At 37.1% G+C, this 22306-nt stretch overlaps 1 protein-coding gene across 1 annotated transcript in view; it reads left to right on the top strand.

The window, feature by feature from the left end:
* The window catches only part of LOC145504381 (uncharacterized), a 234473-nt gene extending 227520 nt beyond the window's left edge, over positions 1-6953 (top strand). Inside the window, exon 7 of the mRNA XM_081484995.1 lies at positions 4104-6953. Coding sequence (XP_081341121.1) covers positions 4104-4365 — 262 coding nt within the window. The 3' untranslated portion in view covers positions 4366-6953. The remainder of the gene's footprint in view (positions 1-4103) is intronic.
* The last annotated feature ends 15353 nt before the right edge of the window (positions 6954-22306 follow it).

The raw sequence follows: 22306 nt of genomic DNA, 5'->3' as shown, positions 1-22306 counted from the left end.
AGGGGGTATATTTATGTATATATACCTATGGCTGATTCATATTGCCATTTGACAGAAAACAACAAAATTCTGTAAAGAAATTATCCTTCAATTAAAAAAAAGAGAGAGAGAGTCCCTTGGACTTCAAGGAGATCAACTCAGTCCTAAAGGAAATCAGTCCTAAATATGCATTGAAATGACTGATGCTGAAGCTGAAGCTCCAACACTTTTGCCACCTGATGGGAAGAGCTGACTCATTAGAAAAGACCCTGATGCTGGGAACGATTGAATGCAGGAGGAGGAGGGGACGACAGAGAATGAGATGGTTGGATGGCATCACCGATTCGATGGACAGAAGTTTGAGCAAACTCTGGGAGTTGATGATGGACAAGGAAGCCTGGCGTGCTGCAGTCCTTGGGGTCACAAAGAGTTGGACACGACTGAGTGACTGAACTGAACTGATGGGGAGAATAAGGTGACAGGAAAGCAGATGAGTCCACTGCAAACCTAGAGGAGAGGACTGATAGAGGTCAGGGTCAGGGTGGTGGCAGGACAGGTGTTGTATGATTCAGTTCATCTCAGTCACTCAGTTGGGATATATTTTGAGTGTAGAGCTAGCAGGATTTATTGACTATCTGGATATTGGCTGTAAAAGAGTGAGTAAGTCTCTGTATAGTCCATGGGGTCACAAAAGAGTCGAACATGACTGAGCGACTTTCACTTTCAGATTACATTTTTAAACCATGAGAGTGAATAAGAAAACCAAGGGAACGTGGGAACATTTCAGTGATTCATCATAAAAATTAAAGTTTTTACAATAAATTATATTTATATACTATTTGTTCAGTTTTAAAGACTAGTAAAGTGCCAGAAGAAAATATATGCAAAAATTTATATCATCTATAAAGTAAAACATTCTAGGCTTGATACCAAAGATAGACTTATAAAGGAAGTCACTAACAGATATGATTATGTAATGTTTTATTTCCTATAAATCACAAATGGCATATATAAAAATAAACTGATAAGTTATGCAAAATTAGTGCCAATGTATATGATATACAAATGTCTAATCTTTATATGTAAATATTTTTGAAAATTAGTAATATTTCGGGAAGAAAAGTAAGTAAAGATCTAAACTCAAAATTTACCAAAGAAAAATGGAAAGACTCATTAATATACAGGAAATGTACAAATTAAAATAATAACATTTTCACCTAAGTTGGTAAACACTGTATTTGATAAGACTTAGTTTGGGGAGTGGCTCTAGGAACAGTATGTTCTTTACACTTTTACTGTAAGTTTGTATTAAATTTCTTGAGTGGTGAAGTCTGAACCTTAAAATGCACATGATCTTGACTAGAAAGACCACCTCTCATAATTTATCTTAACATGCTTTTGTTTATGGATCATGTGTCATTTAAAAGATGGTGAATTATAATATTTAATTTAGTAAAATAGTGGATATTAACTCAAGGGAGAGGAACTTAAATAACTATTAATAATATTTGTTGAATAAATAAATTTTGCTACATTTGTGTGTTATGACAATATAGGCATGAAAATAATATTCTAGAATGATAGTTATTTACAAAAATATTTGTGGGTGAATATTTTGTTTGTTAAATGAACAAAATTGATATCAAAACAAAGGGTAACATAACTTTCCATATTAAAATAATTATAATCCTATAATCTGCAGAGAAAAATCTGAAAGAACACATTTGAAAATATCCAATTTGGTTTTGTTTGGGTAGTGAAATCATAAGTGATTTTTCATTTTCTTCTTAATTATATTTTATCAGTCTTTTACAACAACAACAACAAAAAAAAAACAAGAGAGAGGGGGAAAAAACTTTTTCTAACTTTATGTGGTTAAAAAATGAAATCGAAATAAAAAGGAGTGAAAGAAGAAGGTCCAACAGTCCTGGTTGCAATCCAGTATTATGTAATCCTGGAGTTCTTCAAAACCACTCAGTTGTGTGCTGACAGCTTGAGCAATGTCTGGGATGAGAGTTATAGAACATCTTTGTCCCAGCAAATTAGATGTCTGGGCATACAAATAACTTGCTCTTTATTTTATTTATTTGCACTCTGACAAGGCAGTTTTCCCTGGTATCATCATTTTGCTTTTCTGTTATAAATCAAGGCATTTTACTATATCCTTAATATACTTTATGGCATCCAGGCAAATATCCTCCAAGTTGAGTGTTAATATTCCATTCGACCAATGAGGAAACTGAGGCACAAAGAATTGAGGTAACTTACACAATTTAATCAACAAGTAAGAAGTAGAGCTAAATTTTAAAAGCTTGTCCTCTATTTCCAAGATTTTCCGTTTTGCTCTACAATTTTTCCCTAGAGAGTGAGTGGGGAAAATATGATTTCAGTGACAGAAGGACATCAATTAAGTGACAATAAATCTTAGTGTGAAACAACTTGTCCCTTTTTGATTATGTTTCAAACTCAACTACACAGAGAAAAACTTCTTAGTTTTGTTAGAGTCTATCTATACAAACTTTCCAGCATTTTTTGATTCTCCTTTTTTAATAATAAAAGGGCAGATCTAATGTTGAGCACCTCCTTAAAATTTAATAATATTGCTTGATCTGATTGTATTTAGTTTTACCCTCTATTTAGAGCAAGAGACATTGTTTTTTTTTAATATATAGCTATAATATACATTTTGTATTTAAATTTTTCATAAACATATTTAAATAAAATATTCTATCATTAACAGTATAAGCAAGCCACCAACTATTTAAAAAATTGCCGAGGGTAAATGCAAAGGCTTCTGAAATATTATGTGCTGCCTTTTCTCACCATTTTAGGAATTTGAAGTAGGACACAGTTAACATTTATTAAATCCTTATTGTGTCCTAGTAGTTTCTATGTAGGATCCCACTTAATTCTCACAGTTGTTCTGTGAGTTTGGTATTGATACACCCAGTTTAAAAATTTGGAAATGGAGGTCCTGCATGGATATGCAACCTAAGGGCATCCAACTAGTAAATGGTGAACTTGAGATTTGAATTCAAAGTCCTGGGTCTCTAAGGACTCTAATTTTAGACTATGCCATTCCTAGAGAGAGAGTTAATTTGTGTGCTTTTCGCAATTCTTTTCAAGTGTGAAGTCATGAATATATAGTAAATCCAAGAGAAGTTCAATTATTGGGACTGTTGTGGGCCAGGGTTGACACTGATGGCTTTGCAAAATGGATGTGGCTGATTTCGTCTTCTCTGAAGAACAGGTGGAAGGAGATCCAAGTGCATTCTCAAGCAAACAATTGAAGTACCTTCCATACCACTCTGTCTGGCTTCTGAAACACAGCATCTTACCACCCTCCTGCTTTATCTCTGCAAATGCTCAGGGAGGGGCAACATTCTAAGATTCTATCAACACTTCACACCTTACTGTGAATTAATTTTTGATGATGTTAATTAACATTGATGTCAGCAAGTTGAAACAATGGAATGTGATCCAAGATGTCATCAAAACACAAACACTACCAAACAGGCAGTGTGAAAGCAGTGAAGCTGAGACTCAAGTATGTGCTCATTTTGATAATCACCAAGTCACTACCCGCTTGGCTGTGTAAAGGGCTTTTTACCACAGTTGCCCAAATATCAGGAGCTTTCTTTACAAAAGCTCAGGACAGTTGTATGGCTCATACAAATTTTCTAATACATTTCTTACTGTTGTGTTAGTCACTCCATTGTGTCTGACTCTTTGTGACCCCATGGACTGTAGCCCTCCAGCCTCCTCTGTCCTTGGGATTCTCCAGGCAAGAATAGTGGCATAGGTTGTCATTCCCTTCTCCAGGGGATCTTCCCAACCCAGGGATCAAACTTGGGTCTCCGACATTGTAGTCAAATTCTTTACCATCTGAACTACTGGGATAATATCAAAAAAGAGTCCAGAGATTTTCAAGACCTTATGAAACACATGGTTAAAATTTCTGACCAAGCTTTCTAGCCTGTGTGTCTGTAAAATTCCAGTCAGGGAAACAACCCTCATGGGCCTCTGCTGGCCAAGGCTCCATGTTTATTGTTGGTAAGATCACTTTCAGCCCAAGGAGGTCACAGGGTTGACTTGACATGCTTCCTATCCTTTCTGCTCTTTAGCTGGTCATTGAAGACATTTAAACCTGACACCTCAGATCCTTTCATCCTGAAAACCAGATGTGCTCAGCTGGAGAGAGGAAAGGGTGAAACAGAATCCAAACCCTCCATAGAGAAGAGGGCCAAATGGACAAGCAGCCCAAAGGTTTGTCTTTTCTGCCCCCTCCCTGACCTCTGCCTCCTTCCTATTCCAAAATTGGCTTCAGCTTTCCACCTAAAAAGAATGCCAAGTTTTATCAAATCCCCAGGTCTGAGTGGCCCATGAGACCCTGAGGTGTTTGTGTAATATTCTACCACATCTATACCACCCTGGCCCCTGAACTCATCCAAACTTCCTCCATGACTGCCCTAGATTATAAAATAATCTCTTTTCTCTTCCCCTCAAAGACAATTCTCTGCATTCTAATAGTGTTTATCAAACAGGTAATCATCATGAAGATAGTGGCTACCATTGCTTAAGGGGTCGCTGTCAGTGTGATTAATGTAAGCATTTTACACACATGGTTTCTTCTATCCTCTCTTCCCCGACTTCCACAGCATGATCTTCACTAAAGATACCACGAGCTGCCTCCAGTCCCTCTGGGTACCTTACACAGTCTACCTTGTGATCTATCGCAAATTGTGGTTACCACTTGGGACTCTGTTTCCTCAATTGTGTAATGTAGATTCTATAATATCTAATGTCTATTACGTCCTGTGGGTTTAAACATGCTGAACGAGTTTCCTCCTTCTCTAACTTCGTGTGCTCCTGAGATGAGAGAGGGGGAACAGTGAGTGAGATGTTTCCCCTGTTAACTACTTAGCTAGCTCCTGGCACAATTCCTTTTACAAACTTTCTCAGGTGTTTACTATTCCCTCTGAAGTCACAGACCTTGACTGTGTCAGGTCAAAAAGGATGGTATACCATTGGGATCTATATGGTTTTATATTTGCTCCAGTGACCTTATGTCGCTGAGTTGTGTGTCCCCATGTCCTTCAAGGTTAATAGTGATATGCCGTATACTTTTTCCATATCTACTCACAGCATCTATCAATATCACATAAGTCAGGGGAAGATGAATGGGAAGTAATATTTATAACACCACAGTTCAGAGAATTAACTCTGCATACTGTCATCCTAGGTTCATTTTCAATCCTGACTTTGCTACTTACTGGCTGTGTAACCTTGGGCAAGTTACTTAATCTCTCTGGTCTCAGTTCTACTTCATAGGTTATTATGAGGATTCCCTGGTGGCACAGATGGTAGAAATCTGCCTACAATGCAGGAGACCAGGGCTCGATCCCTGGGTCAGGAAGATACCCTGGAGAAGGAAATGGATACCCACTCCAGTATTCTTGCCTGGAGAATGTCATGGACAAAGGGCCCTGGCAGGCTACAGTTCATGGGATAGTAAAGAGTCAGACATGACTGAGCAACTACCACTTTTAGACTTTAGATTATGAGAATTAAGTTAGTTAATATAAGTGCTTAAAATAGTGCCTGGAACATAGTTAAGGGTAATTGAGGTATTAGGAAAGATATACCCATCTGAATGCATAGTTCCAAATAATAGCAAGGAGAGATAACAAAGCCTTCCTTAAGTGATCAGTGCAAAGAAATAGAGGAAAACAATAGAATGGAAAAGACTAGATGAAATACCAAGGGAACATTTCATGCAAATATGGGCAAAATAAAGGGTAGAAATGGTATGGACCTAAAAGAAGCAGAAGATATTAAGAAGAGGTGGCAAGAATATGCAGAAGAACTATCTAAAAATCTTAGTGACCCAGATAACCATGATGGTGTGATTACTCACCTAGAGTCATACATCCTGGAGAGTGAAGACAAGTGGGACCTAGGGAGCACTTAGGAAGCACAAAGCTAGTGGAGGTGATTGAATTTCCGCTGAGCTATTTCAAGTCCTAAAAGATGATGCTGTGAAAGTGCTGCACTCAATATGCCAGCAAATTTGGAAAACTCAGCAGTGGCCTCAGGACTGGAGTCAGTTTTCACTCCATTCCCAAAGCAAGGTAATGCCAAAGACTGTTCAAACTATCACACAATTGCATTCATTTCACATGCTAGCAAAGTAATGTTCAAAATTCTCCAAGCTAGTCTTCAACAGTCCGTGAACTGAGAACTTCCAGATGTACAAGCTGAATTTAGAAAAGGCAGAGGAACCAGAGATCAAATTGCTAACATCCACCGGATCATAGAAAAAGCAAGAGAGTTCCAGAAAAAGGTCTGCTTCATTGACTGCGCTAAAGCCTTTGATTGTGAATCACAATAAACTGTGGAAAATTCTTCAAGAGATGGAAATACAAGATCACCTTACCTGCCTCCTGAGAAACCTGTATGCAGGTCAAGAAGCAACAGTTAGAACTGGACATGGAAAAATGGACTGGTTTCAAATTGGGAAAGGAGTATGTCAAGGCTGTGATTCTCACAAGGCTGTATATTATATGCAGAGTACATCATGTGAAATGCTGGGCTGGATGAAGCACAAGCTGGAATCAAGACTGCCAGGAGAAATATCAATAACCTCAAATATGCAGATGATACCACCCTTATGAAAGAAAATAGAGAGGAACAAAAGAGCCTCTTGATGAAAGTGAAAGAGGAGAGTGAAAAAGCTGGATTAAAACTCAGCATTCAGAAAACTAAGATCATGGCATCTGGTCCCATCACTTCATGGCAAATAGATGGGAAAACAACGGAAACAATGACAGGCTTTGTTTCCTTGGGCTCCAAAAATCACTGCAGATGATGGCTGCAGCCATGAAATTAAATAATGCTTGCTCCTTGAAAGAAAAGGTATGACAAACATAGACAGCATATTAAAGAGCAGAGATATTACTTTGCCAACAAAGGTTCATCTTGTCAGAGCTATGGTTTTTCCAGTAGTCATGTGTGGATGTGAGAGTTGGACTATAAATAAGGCTGAGAGTCAAAGAACTGATGTTTTTGAACTGTGGTGTTGGAGAAGACTCTTCAGAGTCCCTTGGATTGCAAGGATATCAAACCAGTCAATCCTAAAGGAAATCAACCCTGAATATTCATTGGAGGGACTAATGCTGAAGTTGAAACTCCAGCACTTTGGCCACCTGATGGGAAGAGACGACTCATTAGAAAAGACCTTGATGCTGGGGAAGATTGAAAGCAGGAGGAGTAGAGGATGACAAAGGACAAGATGGTTGAATGGCATCACTGACTCAACGGAGATGATTTTGAGCTAACTCTGGGAGATGATGAAGGACAGGGAAGCCAGGTGTGCTGCAGTCCATGGAGCGCAAAGAGTCATACCCTACTGAGTGACTGAACAACAACTATTTTTATTTTAAAGAATTTATTCCTTTCCAAGGATTATGCTAGAAGCACTAGATAATAATAAAATCATAATAGATACTAATTATTGAATACTTGCTAGATGCTTTCATTTGTATATATGCTGTTGTTCAGTTGCTCAGTCTTGTCTGATTCTTTGTGATCCCATGGACTGAAGTCCACCAGGCTTCCCTGTCCATCACCATTTCCTGGAGTTTGCTCAAACTATTGTCCATCAAGTTGGTGATGCCATCCAACCATCTCATCTTTTGTCGTCCCCTTCTCCTCCTGCCTTCAATCTTTCCCAGCATCAGGGTCTTTTCCAATGAGTTCGTTCTTCACTGCTGGTGGACAAATTATTGGAGCTTCAGCTTCAGCATCAATCCCTCCAATGAATATTCAAGACTGATTTCCTTTAGGATTAACCATTTTGATCTCCTAGTAGTCTAAGGGACTCTCAAGAGTCTTCTCTGACACTGATTCTCAATTCTTAACAGTAATGTGTTTCATTTTACTGTAAAACTGTATTCTCTGTAAAACTGATAAAATTGTATTCTCAAATATGAGAAATAATAGTTTTCTGAGATAGACTCACAGACATAGAAAACAAACTTTGATTACCAAAAAAGATAGTGGGGTGGGGGGAGATATATTAGGAGTTTGGGGTAACATATATATATCATTACTATATATAAAATAGGTAAACAGGAAGGACCTATTGTATCGTACAGGGAACAATACTTAAAATCTTATAATAACCATACTCTTGCCTGGAAAATCCCATGGACAGAGGAGCCTGGTAGGCTGCAGTCCATGGGGTCGCTAAGAGTCGGACACGACTGAGTGACTTCACTTTCATGCATTGGAGAAGGAAATGTCAACCCACTCCAGTGTTCTTGCCTGGAGAATCCCAGGGACGGCGGAGCCTGGTGGGCTGCCGTCTATGGGGTCGCACAGAGTCGGACACTACTGAAGCGACTTAGCAGCATAATGGAAAAGAATCTTAAAAATTATATATATATATATAACTAAATCACTTTGCTGTATACTTGAAACTGATACACTATAATTTAACTAACCTCAATAAAAAATAAAATAAAGAATATTTTTAAAAACCAAGGCTGAGACCCAGAACATTTGAGTCCAAAGCTCATACTATTTCCATCATATCTACCATACCATAACTATTTCTCATCTAATTGTTTTTAATTACTATAATTACATTCTGTTGAGACATGCATAGAAGATGAAGGTCACAGCCTGGTGTCCTCCCGTGTGCTGAGCATCCACTGAAAGAATGTTTGTCCGTAGGTTCTGCATTCAACATCCCTTCCTCCCTACCCTTCACATACCGTAGCTATAATGCCATCCCTTTCCCTTCCACTCAAAAAAGCATTCTATAAGGTACATAGAGAGATATTTTGACAGAGTTAACCTGACTCCATCGTGATACATTGTTATTTAAGTGATAGCCTTCCACACTTCTCTCACTTCCAGGGTCATCTTCTTCAGAGTACCAGTTATTCTGGGTGGTCTCCCATGTTTGGTCTCCCACCACTGGAAGCCCCTGCTTGTTTTGAAGTAGTCCTCACCTGAAACTCCTGGACCGTACTTCCCCTTGAGATGGTGCTGTACCACCTACATAAGCAGCAGTGTAGGCAGAAAATCCACACACCCTCAGTGTAGCCCCTTACCTCTGTTCTCCATTACACCACTTCAAAAGGCCTTAGTAAGCTTTGAGAAGTTCTCTGAACAAAATTCAAAATATGGTAGCATGAAGCAGGGAAGATAGGCAAAAGATAAAAGATACCAATAGCAGACACCACCATCTTCCAACAGGACTATCAGAATGTGCCTGATAGATCTCTAAGAAATGAGACAATTCTACAGTCTATCTCTCCTTTAGTGAGTCCTGCTTACTCTTGCAAAGACCTGGCAGAAGCTTCTTTACTTTTAGATCTAATTCTCAGATAGCACTGTGAGGGAGGTATGATGAGCCTCTAAAAGCCTCAGACCGGGATTTCCCAGGTGGTCCAGTGGTTGGGACTTTGTGCTTGTGCTGCAGGGGGTGCAGGTTTGACCCCTGGTCAGGGAACTAGGATCCTGCATGCCACATGGTATAGCCAAAAGTTAAAAAACAAACAAAAATCTTCAGGCCGAACTAACACCCAAGGGTAGAAGAATAGAGGTTGTTCTTCCAGTAGTATTAATTAAAAAAAATAAATTTTATTGGAGTATAGTTGCTTGATAATATTTTGTTAATTTCTACTGTACAGCAAAAATGAATCAGCCATACATATATTTCCTCCCTTTTGAACTCCCTGGTTGGGAAAGTCCCCTGGAGGAGGATATGGCAATCTACTCCAGTATTCTAGCCTGGAGAACCCCATGGACAGAAGAAACTGGTGGGCTATAGTCCATGTGGTCACAAAGAGTTGGACACGACTGAACAACTAAGCATGCACCATTCAGCAGCATTCCTTTTATTTTTATTTATTTTATTTATTTATTTATTGAGTCGTGAGTTAAGTTTTATTGGGAGCAAAATGAGGACTGTAGCCCAGGAGGCAGCATCTCAGATAGCTCTGAGAGACTGCTCCAAAGCGGCACTGGGGGAAAATCAATATATAAGGTTTTGGTGAAGGGGGAGTTCAATACCATGAAGCACTCATTTTACAAAAGGTTTTCTGTTGGTCATGAGGATCTGGTAACACCATGAAGGGATTTAGTGCTTCTCTAGATAGGAGGAGATGCAAGGATTGAGATCATAAAATCTGTTCCTAAAAACATCCAACTATCTAAAGACCTGTCCCACCAGATTCTCTGGAGCACAGAGAGCCTCACTCCACCCTGAACTCCCTCAGGGGGTGTTGAAGGTCAACAGCTATAGCAACATGGGGTTCAATCTCTGTAGAAGCAGATGGCAGACATCTTTGTTGTTCAGTCAATGGCAATGCTCTTGGTAAGTGCCAATTTGTAGTTGACACAGCCCCCTTGTGTTCATAAATCCGACCATACTTTGGGGAGTATTTCATGACCATTTTGTCCAGCGTTGCTGGGAAGGCTCGTTCCCAGTTCTAGAGAAGGTTTTTGTGATAAGACACTCAATGTGTTATTACTGGACTAGGTCTTAATAGTCAAAGATCTCTGGACACCTGTCTTCTAGTTATGGTCCAGGAAAGTATTCCCTCTCATTGCATTTTCCATACTTAGAGTTACACTATTACAATCATCGATCATATATCGAGCTATACATTTAATCAACTGCTTCAAGCCTAGTCATCGTTTCCATTGGAGGCTCAGTCATATACTTGGTAATACAAGAAATAATAATCTTGTGAAATAAGCAAAATAAAAATGGTATAGTTAATAACATTAGTGGAATTAAAAGTAAATATTTTTGCCATGAGCCTCACACATCAATTTTTTTTTTAAAGATCGTCAAGACTAGGAAATGAACCAGTTAAAGCAGAAATCTGATTTTTCATGTGGTTCAAATGTGTCACATTAAAGGATTTATCAGGTATGAAAATACAGCATTCAGTTTGAATTGTAGCACAGATATCTCCCTGAGATGTTGTAAGGTGCCAAGGGACTTGCAGTTGTATAGCACTGCCTTTCTTATCATAGAGACGGAATTCAATAGGCTAATAGCCCGGTTACTATCATTTAAAGCTTATGAAAGTTGTTAAGGCTTAGATATGGTCAATTACATCCTCCAACCCCATTGAAGGTGCGCACACACACACACACACACACTGTTACTGACCACTCATCTAAAATAAATTTCCTAGGAGGTATCCAATCAGTGCCCTAGAGAACAGAAATCCACCTAGAGAACAGGTAACCCAGAAGTACTAGGCACAGGTAATTGGCCAAAACCCAAAAATTGGATTGAGTTGTAAACTAGCATAGAATCATGTCCGTAATAGAAAACATGTGACTGATAGGAATAGGTCCAAGGAATCAAGAAAACATTATGCTGCTGCTGCTGCTGCTAAGTCGCTTCAGTCTTGTCCGACTCTGTGTGACCCCATAGACGGCAGTCCACCAGGCTTCCCCGTCCCTGGGATTCTCCACGCAAGAACACTGGAGTGGGTTGCCATTTCCTTCTCCAAGGCATGAAAGTGAAAAGTGAAAGTGAAGTCGCTCATTCGTGTCTGACTCTTAGCGACCCCATGGACTGCAGCCCACCAGGCTCCTCTGCCCTCCAATTTCTCTTGGAGACTGCTCAGATTCATATCCGTTGGATCGGTGATTCTATGTAGAATATGATTAGGTATTTAAGTCAATGTTTATTTTAAGCCAATGGAAATAAGAGTTTTATGCAGGGGAATGACATAATCTGATTTACATTTTGAAAGAAATCTGTCTTGCTACACTTTTAACTTATATGCAGAGTACATCATGAGAAACTCTGGGCTGGAAGAAACACAAGCTGGAATCAAGATTGCCGGGAGAAATATCAATAACCTCAGATATGTGGATGACACCACCCTTATGGCAGAAAGTGAAGAAGAACTAAAGAGCCTCTTGATGAAAGTGAAAGAGGAGACTGAAAAAGTTGGCTTAAAGCTCAACGTTCAGAAAACTAAGATCATGGCATCTGGTCCCATCACTTCATGGGAAATAGATGGGGAAACTGGAAACAGTGTCAGACTTTATTTTTGGGGGCTCCAAAATCACTGCTGATGGTGACTGCAGCCATGAAATTAAAAGACGCTTACTCCTTGGAAGGAAGGTTATGGCCAACCTAGATAGCATATTTAAAAGCAGAGACATTACTTTGCCAACAAAAGTCCGTCTAGTGAAGGCTATGGTTTTTCCAGTGGTCATGTATGGATGTGAGATTTGGATGGTGAAGAAAGCTGAGTGCCTCAGAATTGATGCTTTTGAACTGTGGTGTTGGAGAAGACTCTTGAGGGTCCCTTGGACTGCAAGGAGATCCAATCAATCCATCCTAAAAGAGATCAATCCTGGGTGTTCATTGGAAGGTCTGATGTTGAAGCTAAAACTCCAATACTTTGGCCACCTCATGCGAAGAGTTGACTCATTGAAAAAGACCCTAATGCTGGGTGGGATTGGGGGCAGGAGGAGAAGGGGATGACAGAGGATGAGATGGTTGGATGGCATCACCAACTCAATGGACATGGGTTTGGGTAGACTCCGGGAGTTGGTGATGGACAGAGAGGCCTGGTGTGCTGCAATTCATGGGGTCACAAAGAGTCAGACACGACTGAGTGACTGAACTGAACTGAACTGAACACTTGTAGTATGGTTTATGGTGGAGAATGAATAATGGTTGGAAGGAGAAAATTTATGAAGCAAGTGCAGCAAGGCAGAAAAGAGATAATAGCATATACAACAACTTTGAAAATGGAAATGGAGAAAAGTTAATGAATAAAAGTGTTATTTACAATGTAAGTTGTATGGGGTTTGATAATGAATTAGAGATGAGTAAATGAGAAGTGAAGGCTGAATTCTAAGTTTCTGGCCTAAGCAGCTTCTTCAGTTAAGTCACTTATTGTAATGGAGGAAGACCAGAGTGGGAACAGATGTTAAGGATGAAGGAGGCAAATTTTAGCTTTTCAGAATGCATACATTTCTTTTTGAAGTATAGTTAATTTACAATATTGTATTAGTTTCAAATGTATAGCAAAGTGATTGTTATACATTTTTTTCAGATTCTTTTCATTATAGGTTATTGCTGTTTACCTATTTCATATATAGTGGTGTGTATCTATTAATCTCTTCCTACTAATTTATCCCCTCATTTTCCCCTTTGGAAACCATAAGTATGCATTTTATAGAGTACCTAACTTTTTAATGAAATCCATTCTTTAATGAAATCCATCCATCTAGATCCAGATGGATTTGTAATTCCTTGATTTGTTCATTTTGACAAATATTTTTGAAGCATCTTCTTAGTTCTGAAAACTATGTTGGCCAATGGAAACAGAATATATAAGATATATATCCTCCCTTGTGTATAAGAGGCTCACTATCCAGTTTGGAGAAAAAAATAGTAAATTAGTGATTAAGCATTTAAATGTTGTGATAAAGATATATAGAAGGTGCCATGGACATGGAGAACATAGATAACTCTAACATAGGTAGGAATATTAATTTTTTACCATTGTGACTACCCAGCTTGGGGCTATCATGAATGTCGAAACAGGAGAGGCCTGGAAACATGAATCTTTGACATTTAAAAGTAATTATTCTAGTGTTGTCGGTGAACACTAATAAAAGTAATTTGATAATAATAATTCAAGCCAATTTTTGGCGATCCATTTTTTGGCAAGAGTTATTGTGGTAGGAGGACATCACATGAGATTTGAAGTGGATGACCAGAACTGCCTCTTACTAGGTGTACCATCTGAATAAGACATATAATTGCTTAAACCTTATTTTTGTCATCTGTAGAGTGGGTGGGACCATGGCATTGCTGCTCATAGAGGATTGCAATGTCCTAAAAATGGGGGTCAACATCACCATCATTCTTTCCTCACACAGCTGTTTTGTGAATCCTTAAATTTTAAATGTAATATTAGTAGCTTATGAATCATTTCAACTGAGGTGCCATGAGTAGTTAGTGAAGGCTTGGGGTTTGGTTGAAAGAGTAAATGCCTTCAATTCAAGGTTTTAACCCTGATTTCAGCCTCTCAAACAGTGTGTCTTTAGACAGGTACCTAATTTCTCTAGTTTAATTTCTATTAAATGTTATCAAAATACTAATTTTACTAGATTATGAAGTTTGAAAAGTAGTCAATATGTGTTTAGGGAACCCTCTTTCCTGATTAAATCCTCTTTCTGATCAATATCTTTTTCAATCAAATAGAGAGATATAGGGAGTGTGTTTTAAACAATTTTTATGAAAGAACATTTATTGGGCTATAAAAAAGCAATGTTAACATTTTTACTCACTTGTTGGGACATAGAGTTCTACAATTTCTTTTTATGGGTAAGCTTGTTTTCCTTCATCTTTTTTTTTTCCTCTCCTGCACTCAAACCCAGCTCAAATATGGTAACAGTAAATCATTCAGATTGGGTTAATACATGTTGCTATAGGTGTAGGTACCTTTCAGTCCCCTTGCTCATCTCTGAGACAGAGAGGGAATTAGCTAGATCTTCATTAGAATTCTTACTGTGCACATTAAACCCTTGAGTACCCTGTAATATGATCTCTATTTTCCTTACCTTTCAAAGCTCTGGCTCCAGAGAAACCACAGCTCTGTTGGTTTTTGTGGAACAGACCACAATGATGTTTTTTAACTTTGCTTAATTTTCCTTCCATCTGTTTTTCCTTCAAAAGGCACTTGTTGCTTTTCCCTCTCCCTTTGCTGAATGCCAAGTTTGGTAGGTTTGTTTCTTTCCTTCAGTTGGGCCAAAGTCCCTCCTCTGCTTGTAGCTTTGACCCATCTTGTAGACTCATCTTCCTGGACTCTAGGCCATGATTCTCTCAGGATCACTGGTTCTATAATTTCATTTATGGTCATGTGATGGTCTCCCAAATGATGGAAAAGTTACTTTTAAAATAAGCTTTGAAGATGTTCCATCTTAGGTATATTTTGTAAAAGGCTGAAATCTCAGTTGTCTAATCTTTCTCTTTTATGCTGTGTAGCCTACCCAAAGGCTACCCAAAGCCTGAGAGGATACATTAGACCCTGTTCAGAATGGTTCCTTTAAAGGAGGTAACTGCTGCATGCTCTCTGGGTACCATGATTTTGAATACAAATGAGGGTTGGATCAATATTGAGAGAAATTCCCAAGTGTGGATATCTCAGTTAATAGAAGTAATGTGGTAAAGTTCAGTAGTCTCCTGACCATGGCACATTTGATGCCAGTAGCATACAGAATTGCTTCAGATAGTTCACAGCAGTAAACAACATTGAATCATACAGTGAGAAAATCATTTTTTTCTTTTCTCTTTAAATAATGATCAGGGGCCATCTTTCTATATGTAACTGGTCCTGAACACCTCTCTAGAATTTCCTAATTCCTCTCTTTAACTCAGAAAGAGAAAAGGTATCAAGTTCAGAACCTCAGCAGAAAAGAACAGCCTTTTATGATTGCCTTTGTGCTGCACTGATTTTCTATTCATGATAGAAATACAAAGTATCCTTATAAAACTTCTTTATGTGACTAAAATATGAGTCAGTTCAAAGTAAAATATCTTTTAAAATGCTAGTATAAGTGTTACATATATGGAGTAAAGATATTGAAAACTACAAACAAATGACTGAAATCAGGAAAATGTCACTATGGTTGAATGAATGTGAATTTTGGCAGGCAGCCAGAGACTTGATTTTAAATCCTACCTTTCCTGCTTGTTACCCATATTTGGAATATATTAGTGTTTATAGTATTTATAAATAACTTACTTATTTAGTCAAAGCCTTTGTTTCCTTGTCTTTAAATTAGGGAGGAAAGATCTAATCTATGGGATCATTTAAAAATAAAATATGATAATATCTGTAATATGTGCCTAGCATAGTACTTGATGCAGAGTAGAAACTCAATAACTGGTATCTTCCTTTTCCCTTTTATTTTTGTGTTATACTTGTAACTTTAAAAAAATAATAAAGTATTGGCTAAGGATAACAGAACTATATATCCTTTCCTAGACAGTTAATATATATTTTATTGAGTTACAAAAATATGTAGCTGTCAGTGCAGCATGGAGCTACTATTGACTACCAAGTACAACTCAAAACAGCATTGGAAAAATTATTAAGCAAGAGTCACTGAAGAAAAGTCTGTGTCAAGATTCCCACTTGAGTCATGTAACCCACTTCCACTGCTAAGCGTTTCCTTCTGCAACTTCTCGCTTTATATTCAAAAGGTGCCTCTGGAGCACTTCCTGTCTCAGAGTGGCACTATTAATTACACAGATCTGCTAGCCAGAAAGCTGAGGGAGAGGCTTGTCCCGCTCCCCTCCATTCTTTTTCTCTTCCTCTTTCTCTGTCTCTCGACTTCTTTCTCCCTCTGCCTCTTTCTACCCCTCTCTCTCCCTTCATCCTCTATAATCCTAGGTACAATTCAACATCAAACTCTGTCTCATAAACCTTTTTAATGCGCTTCACACTGACTGTACTGACTGTATATAGATCTACCACCTTCTCCCTAATGTATGTTTTGCCCATAGCAGTAACTACCTAGAAGATCTACCATATTTCAGTCTCTCCATCTCATCCCATCTTCCTCCATCCAGGGCCATCCAATTCTTCAAATGCTTCATAAGATATGTTCCCTGCCTTTTCAAGCCTTGTCATAAACCACCTTCTCCTCTTTCACTGTCATCCACTTTTTACACACGCCATGCCTTCCTCCTAGGAAGTTCAATGTCCTTCTCATCTTTCTGCTTTACTTCCCATTTAGCTACTATTCATCAGATCAGTGGTTCCTTCCTCTGGAAATCTTCCCTGATCTTCACCCAAGGCTTTTGATTATACATTCTCTTTCCTTGATAACATTTATCTGTAGTTAAACTTTAAAGAATTATTTGTTACTTTTCTCTCCCTGTAGTAAAATGCATATAACATAAAATTCACCATTAGTAACATTTAGTACATTACACTTTTGTACAACCATCACCACTATCTAGTTCCAGAAAAGTGTTATCACACCAAAAGGAAACCCCATACCCACCAAGCAGTCAGTCCCTATTCCCTCTGTCCATAGACCCTGGCAACCACTAATGAGCTTTCTGTCTCTATGAATTTGCTGACACTGGATATTTCATATAAATAGGATCATCACTTCATTGTTTTACAACTGCCAATGGGAATCTCTCTTTCCCAGTCTAGATTTGCCTTTATTATTTTCAAACCCTATCTTTCAGTACAATTCTTTGCATGCAGACAGCATGGAAAAAATGCTTCTTGAAATGAGTGTTTTTCCTTTTTATCATACATACATATATATATATATATATATATATATATATATATATATATACAAAATATATTTTTAGTTATGAAAGTAAAGATTTTGCTGTATTTTCCCAGGAGGAAATTGAACTGAAGAAATATAGTACGTTTAATGCATTAATTTCTATTATTTTATACCCAGTTTACTTTCAAAAGTAGTTTTGAAACTAACAGACAATATGATTCTGGGAAATCAAATAAGATATTAAAATGGAAATAGATTATCAAAAACTATTAAGGCAGAAGGGAAAACAAATCTATTAACCACTTATGCTGATAGATAACAACCACAATTAAGGACATCACTAAGCTTTCTACAAATGAATGTAAGAAAAGATACTATCATATGATGTTGAAACGAATCATATCTATTTCAAATGTTGATAATTTTCCTTTAATGATTCCAAAAGAAATTTGTGATTTTTCATTCCTAAATATTTATAGCTAATGAACTTGGGTTAAAAACTACTTTGCAGAATGGATTTGAAGATAAATAGTTTTTAGCACTACTTTCTAGGGGTTAAAGTTAGTATCTCTTTTATAAGACATTTATGATGATATATCCACTAGTGCTAAAAAAAAAAAAAAGTCTAGCTTAAGAGTCTATGCATGAACCTGGTGGAGTTATTTACTTACTCAGATACCAAATCCCTATTCTATAAGCTTGTCAGTCAAGCTACAATTCAAAGTAATTCCAGAGCAACAAGTTTGCTGAGCTGAGCAATTTTGAAAATACCCACTTTCAATCATAGCAGTGGGTGTAGTTTGGAAATGGGTTTCTATGAAGGCTGGTTTGAACTGCAGGTCAAGCAGAGTGACCTATGATCATTTATACATAGGCACTATGATCATTTGTCATTATTTTGCACCACCTGGCAAAGATTGAGTCCAAAATAGCCCACCTGTTAGACATTATGTTTTGATCAAAAATCAGATCACATAGACTGGTGCTTGATTGGAAAATTCACCCATGAGTCTGCAAAAATACAGTACAGTTAAAGCTATTTTCTGTATTTGCAAAACACAGACCTTCCTTTTCTGTAGCTTGGCAGAATACAAAATTAATGGAAGGTTCTCGTGGGAAACTTTTGGATTTGTTAAGCATTTGATGCTAGCTAAAAGCACTCTGAGTCAATTGAGAGGAGCTGAAACTGCCCAAATTAGAGTTTCTTAGGAACAACTTCAAGGTTATTTTAGGGAAGCTGGTCTGTAAGGTTTCCTGATTTTTTTGTCAGCACATCACCCCAGCCTCAGGGTTGGAGTAATTAATGCCACACCATGCACACTCCTCCTCCCATCCTGAGAATCATGGTAAAGGTCATACCCACTAAAACCACAGAGGCCTCAATGACATCCTTTTTAGTGTTAGAATTCCAAGAAGGTTTTTGTTAAAATAAACATCAAGTGATTTTAAATAAACTAAACTGATTATTAGCTGACATGGTTTTCTCCTCCCTTGAGAATGGTCCACTGAAACTCAAGTCAAATGCATCCATTCAATAAGTATTATTTGAGCAGACCTACTAAGTGGCACTAGAAATTCAATGATAAAGATTTACATGTTCAGGGCAGTTAAAGAAACTCACATCCTAGATGAGTCATGCCTTCACACAGTCATTCAAAACATATTTTTGAGCGTCTACTATGTTCCAGGCACTGTTAAGTACATTAGAAAATATCACTGAACAAAATAGAACAAGCCTGCATTCCAGTAGGGATGAAAAGACAATAAATAATAAATTTAATTGATAATTAAGCTACATATTATGATGAAAAATGTAAATACTGTGTAATCAAGAAATAATTAGCAATCAGGAGAACAATATTAAATAAGGTGGTCAAGGTTGGGCTTAGAGAGGAGCTGCCATTTGAGCAAAAACTTAAAGTAGTTAGGAGGAGTGGGTCATGCTGACAAGGAGTAAAGAATATTCTAGGCAGTGGGAACTGCCAATGGAAAGGCTCTGTGACAGGGGCAAGCCTGGTATATTTGAGAAATTGCAAAAGAGACCAAGGTGACTGCAGAGGAGTGAACAAGGTGGAAATGAGATTAGAAAATAAGCAGAACTGAGTAGGAAACTGAAGAAGCAGGTGGTGGTTCATACAAAGCCTTGTAAGCCATTTAAAGGACTTGGGCTTTTATTCTTAATGAGATGGAAATCAGAGGAGGGTTTGATCTGATTTGTATTTTTAGAGGGTAAGTCTAGCTTCCACATTGGGAATATATGTTAGGGACTATCAAGGATCAAAGCACAGAGAACTATTAGGAAGTTACTAGAGGAATCTTGGCTAGGGGCCAGGATGATTTAGACCAATGGTAGCATTGAAGGCGGTGGGAAATAATCAGATTCTGGAAATAGTTTAAAGGTAGAGCCAACAGATTTCCTGATGGATTGAATGTGAGACCACAGTAGGTAACTGTTTCACCTAAATTCATAGAAGCAGAGAAAGTTAAGCAAAATTAAAAGGCAGAGGAACTAATCTGAAGTGAAAGAGCAAGAGAAGATTCCTAAAAAATATAAAACAGAAATGAACAATTTGTCATAATATAAAAATGATCATTAGGGAAAAGAATTGATCTAAACACAAATTATTTCAAAAAGGACCTAGAAAATATAAGAGAGTCCCTGTCAGAAACGAATAATTGAATAGCTGAAATAAAAAACACACTAGAAGGAATGAATAGCAAACTAAGTGACACAGAAAAAAAAAAATGCATAGGTGATTTGGAAGATAGAACAAAAGAAATCACCGATTAGAACAGGCAGAAAGAAAAAATATTTCAATGAAAGCAATTTAATAGATCTGTATGATAACATTAAGTATTACAACATTGGCATTATAGGGGATTCAGAAAGAGAAGAGAGAGAGAGAAGCAGATAAAAAATGTATATGAGGACATTATGGCTAAAAAATGCACAAACCTGAAGAAGGAAACACATATCCAGCTACAGGAAGCATAGCAAGTCCTAAACAAAATGAGCCTAAACAGACCTGCATGAAGACATAGACTAATTAAAATGGCAAAAGTTAAAGATAAAAAGAGAGTACTAAAGGCAGCAAGAGAAAAATGAAGAGTCATTTACAAGGGAATCCCCCATAAGGCTACCAGCTTTCTCTGTAGAAACTTTGCAGGCCAGGAGGGAATGGCAAAATATATTCAAAGTGCTGAAAGGGAAAATCCTACAAACTAGTATATTCTGCCCAGCAAGATTATCATTTAGAATAGAAGAAGAGATAAAGTACTTCTCAGACAAGCTGAAACTAAAAGAATTCATCATATTTAAACTTCTGTTAAGAAAATGTTGAAGGGTCTTCTCTAAATGGAAAAGAAGTAAGAATCTATAGGAAAGGGAAAATCCCAGTGAAAAAGGCAAATATATAGTAAGAATTTAAAATCAGGCACCTAAATAGACCAGTATATAGATTAAAATAGAAACATTTTAAAAGCAACTATAACTACAATCCATAGTTAAGGAAAAAGAATGAAGGTATAAAATGTAACATCAAAAAAATGTGGGGTAATGGAGTAAAAAAAGTAGAATGTGTTTGAACGTAAATGACTACCAATTTAAAACAGGTAGATCTAATTATCAGTCAACATGTATGAACTCCATGGTAACCACAAATCAAAAGCCTACAATAGATACAGAAAAACCAAAGAGAAAGGAAAAAAATCATACTACTAAAGAAAAATTAATCACAAAACCACAAGGGAAGAAACAAGAAGAAAGAGAAAAAAACTAAAAAAGCAACCATAAAACAAGTAATAAATGGTAGTAAGTGCATATCTATAAATAATTACTTTAAATGTCAATAGAACAAATGTTCTTATCAAAAGATTCAATTAAAAAAAAACAAGACCTTTCTATGTGCTGCATACAGGAGGCTTACTTTAGGAGTAAAGACACACATAGACTTAAACTGAGGGGGTGGAAAAATATATATCATGAAAAGAGAAATGACAAGAAAACACAGATAGTAATACTCCTATCAGACAAAATAGATTTTAAAAAAAGCTATAACAAAAGACAAAGAAATCCATTATATAATGATAAAGGGATCAGTACAAGAAGAGAATATTAAAATCATTATTATATATACGCCCAATACAAGAGCCCCTATATATAATACATAAAACAAATACTAACATACAAAAAAGGAGAAACTGACAATAGTACAAAAATTGTAAGGGACTTTAACAGCCCACTTACATCAATGGACAAGTAGATTGGACAAGTAAATCCAGGCAGAAAATCAGTAAGAAAACAGTGGTCTTAAGTGACCCAATAGGCCAGTTAGACTTAACAGATATCTACAGACATTACATCCAAAAACAGCAGAATAAACATTCTTTTGAAGTGCACATGGAACATTCTCCAGGATAGATTATATGCCAGGCCATAAAACAAGTTGCACCAAATTTAAAAGGATACAAATTATATACAGCATTCTATCAAGTATAAAACTAAAAATCAACAACAGAAAGAAAAATGGGAAAAGAACAAACATGTGGAGACTAAACAATATGCCACAAGAAAGAGTCAGTGAAGACAAAGAAGACATGAGAAAATACCTTGAGACAAATGAAGATGGAAACACAACATTGTAAAATTTATGGGATGTAGCAAACAATTCTGAGAGGGAAGTTTATACCAATACAGGCTTTCCTCAACAAACAAGAAAATCTAAAGTAAACAACCTAATCTATCATTTAAAACAATGAGAAAAAGAAGAACAAATAAAGCCCAATGTCATCAGAAGGAAGGAAATAATAAAAAATCAGAGAGGAAATAATTAGATTTTTTAAAAATACAAAATATCAATTATAAAGAACATTTCTCAAAAAAAAAAAAATTAACAAAATTTATAAACCCTTAGCCAGGTTCACCAAAAAAATAGAGAGAGAGAGAGTAAACCCAAATTAAATAAAAAAATGAAAGAAGAAAAATAACAACTGATACCACAGAGAT

This window comes from Giraffa tippelskirchi, chromosome 5, assembly GCF_054371585.1.
Source record: "Giraffa tippelskirchi isolate mGirTip1 chromosome 5, T2T-mGirTip1v1.2.pri, whole genome shotgun sequence".
Taxonomy (NCBI): Eukaryota; Metazoa; Chordata; class Mammalia; order Artiodactyla; family Giraffidae; genus Giraffa; species Giraffa tippelskirchi.
The sequence above is the reverse complement of the archived record's forward strand: the minus strand, read 5'-3'. Positions and strand labels throughout refer to the sequence as shown.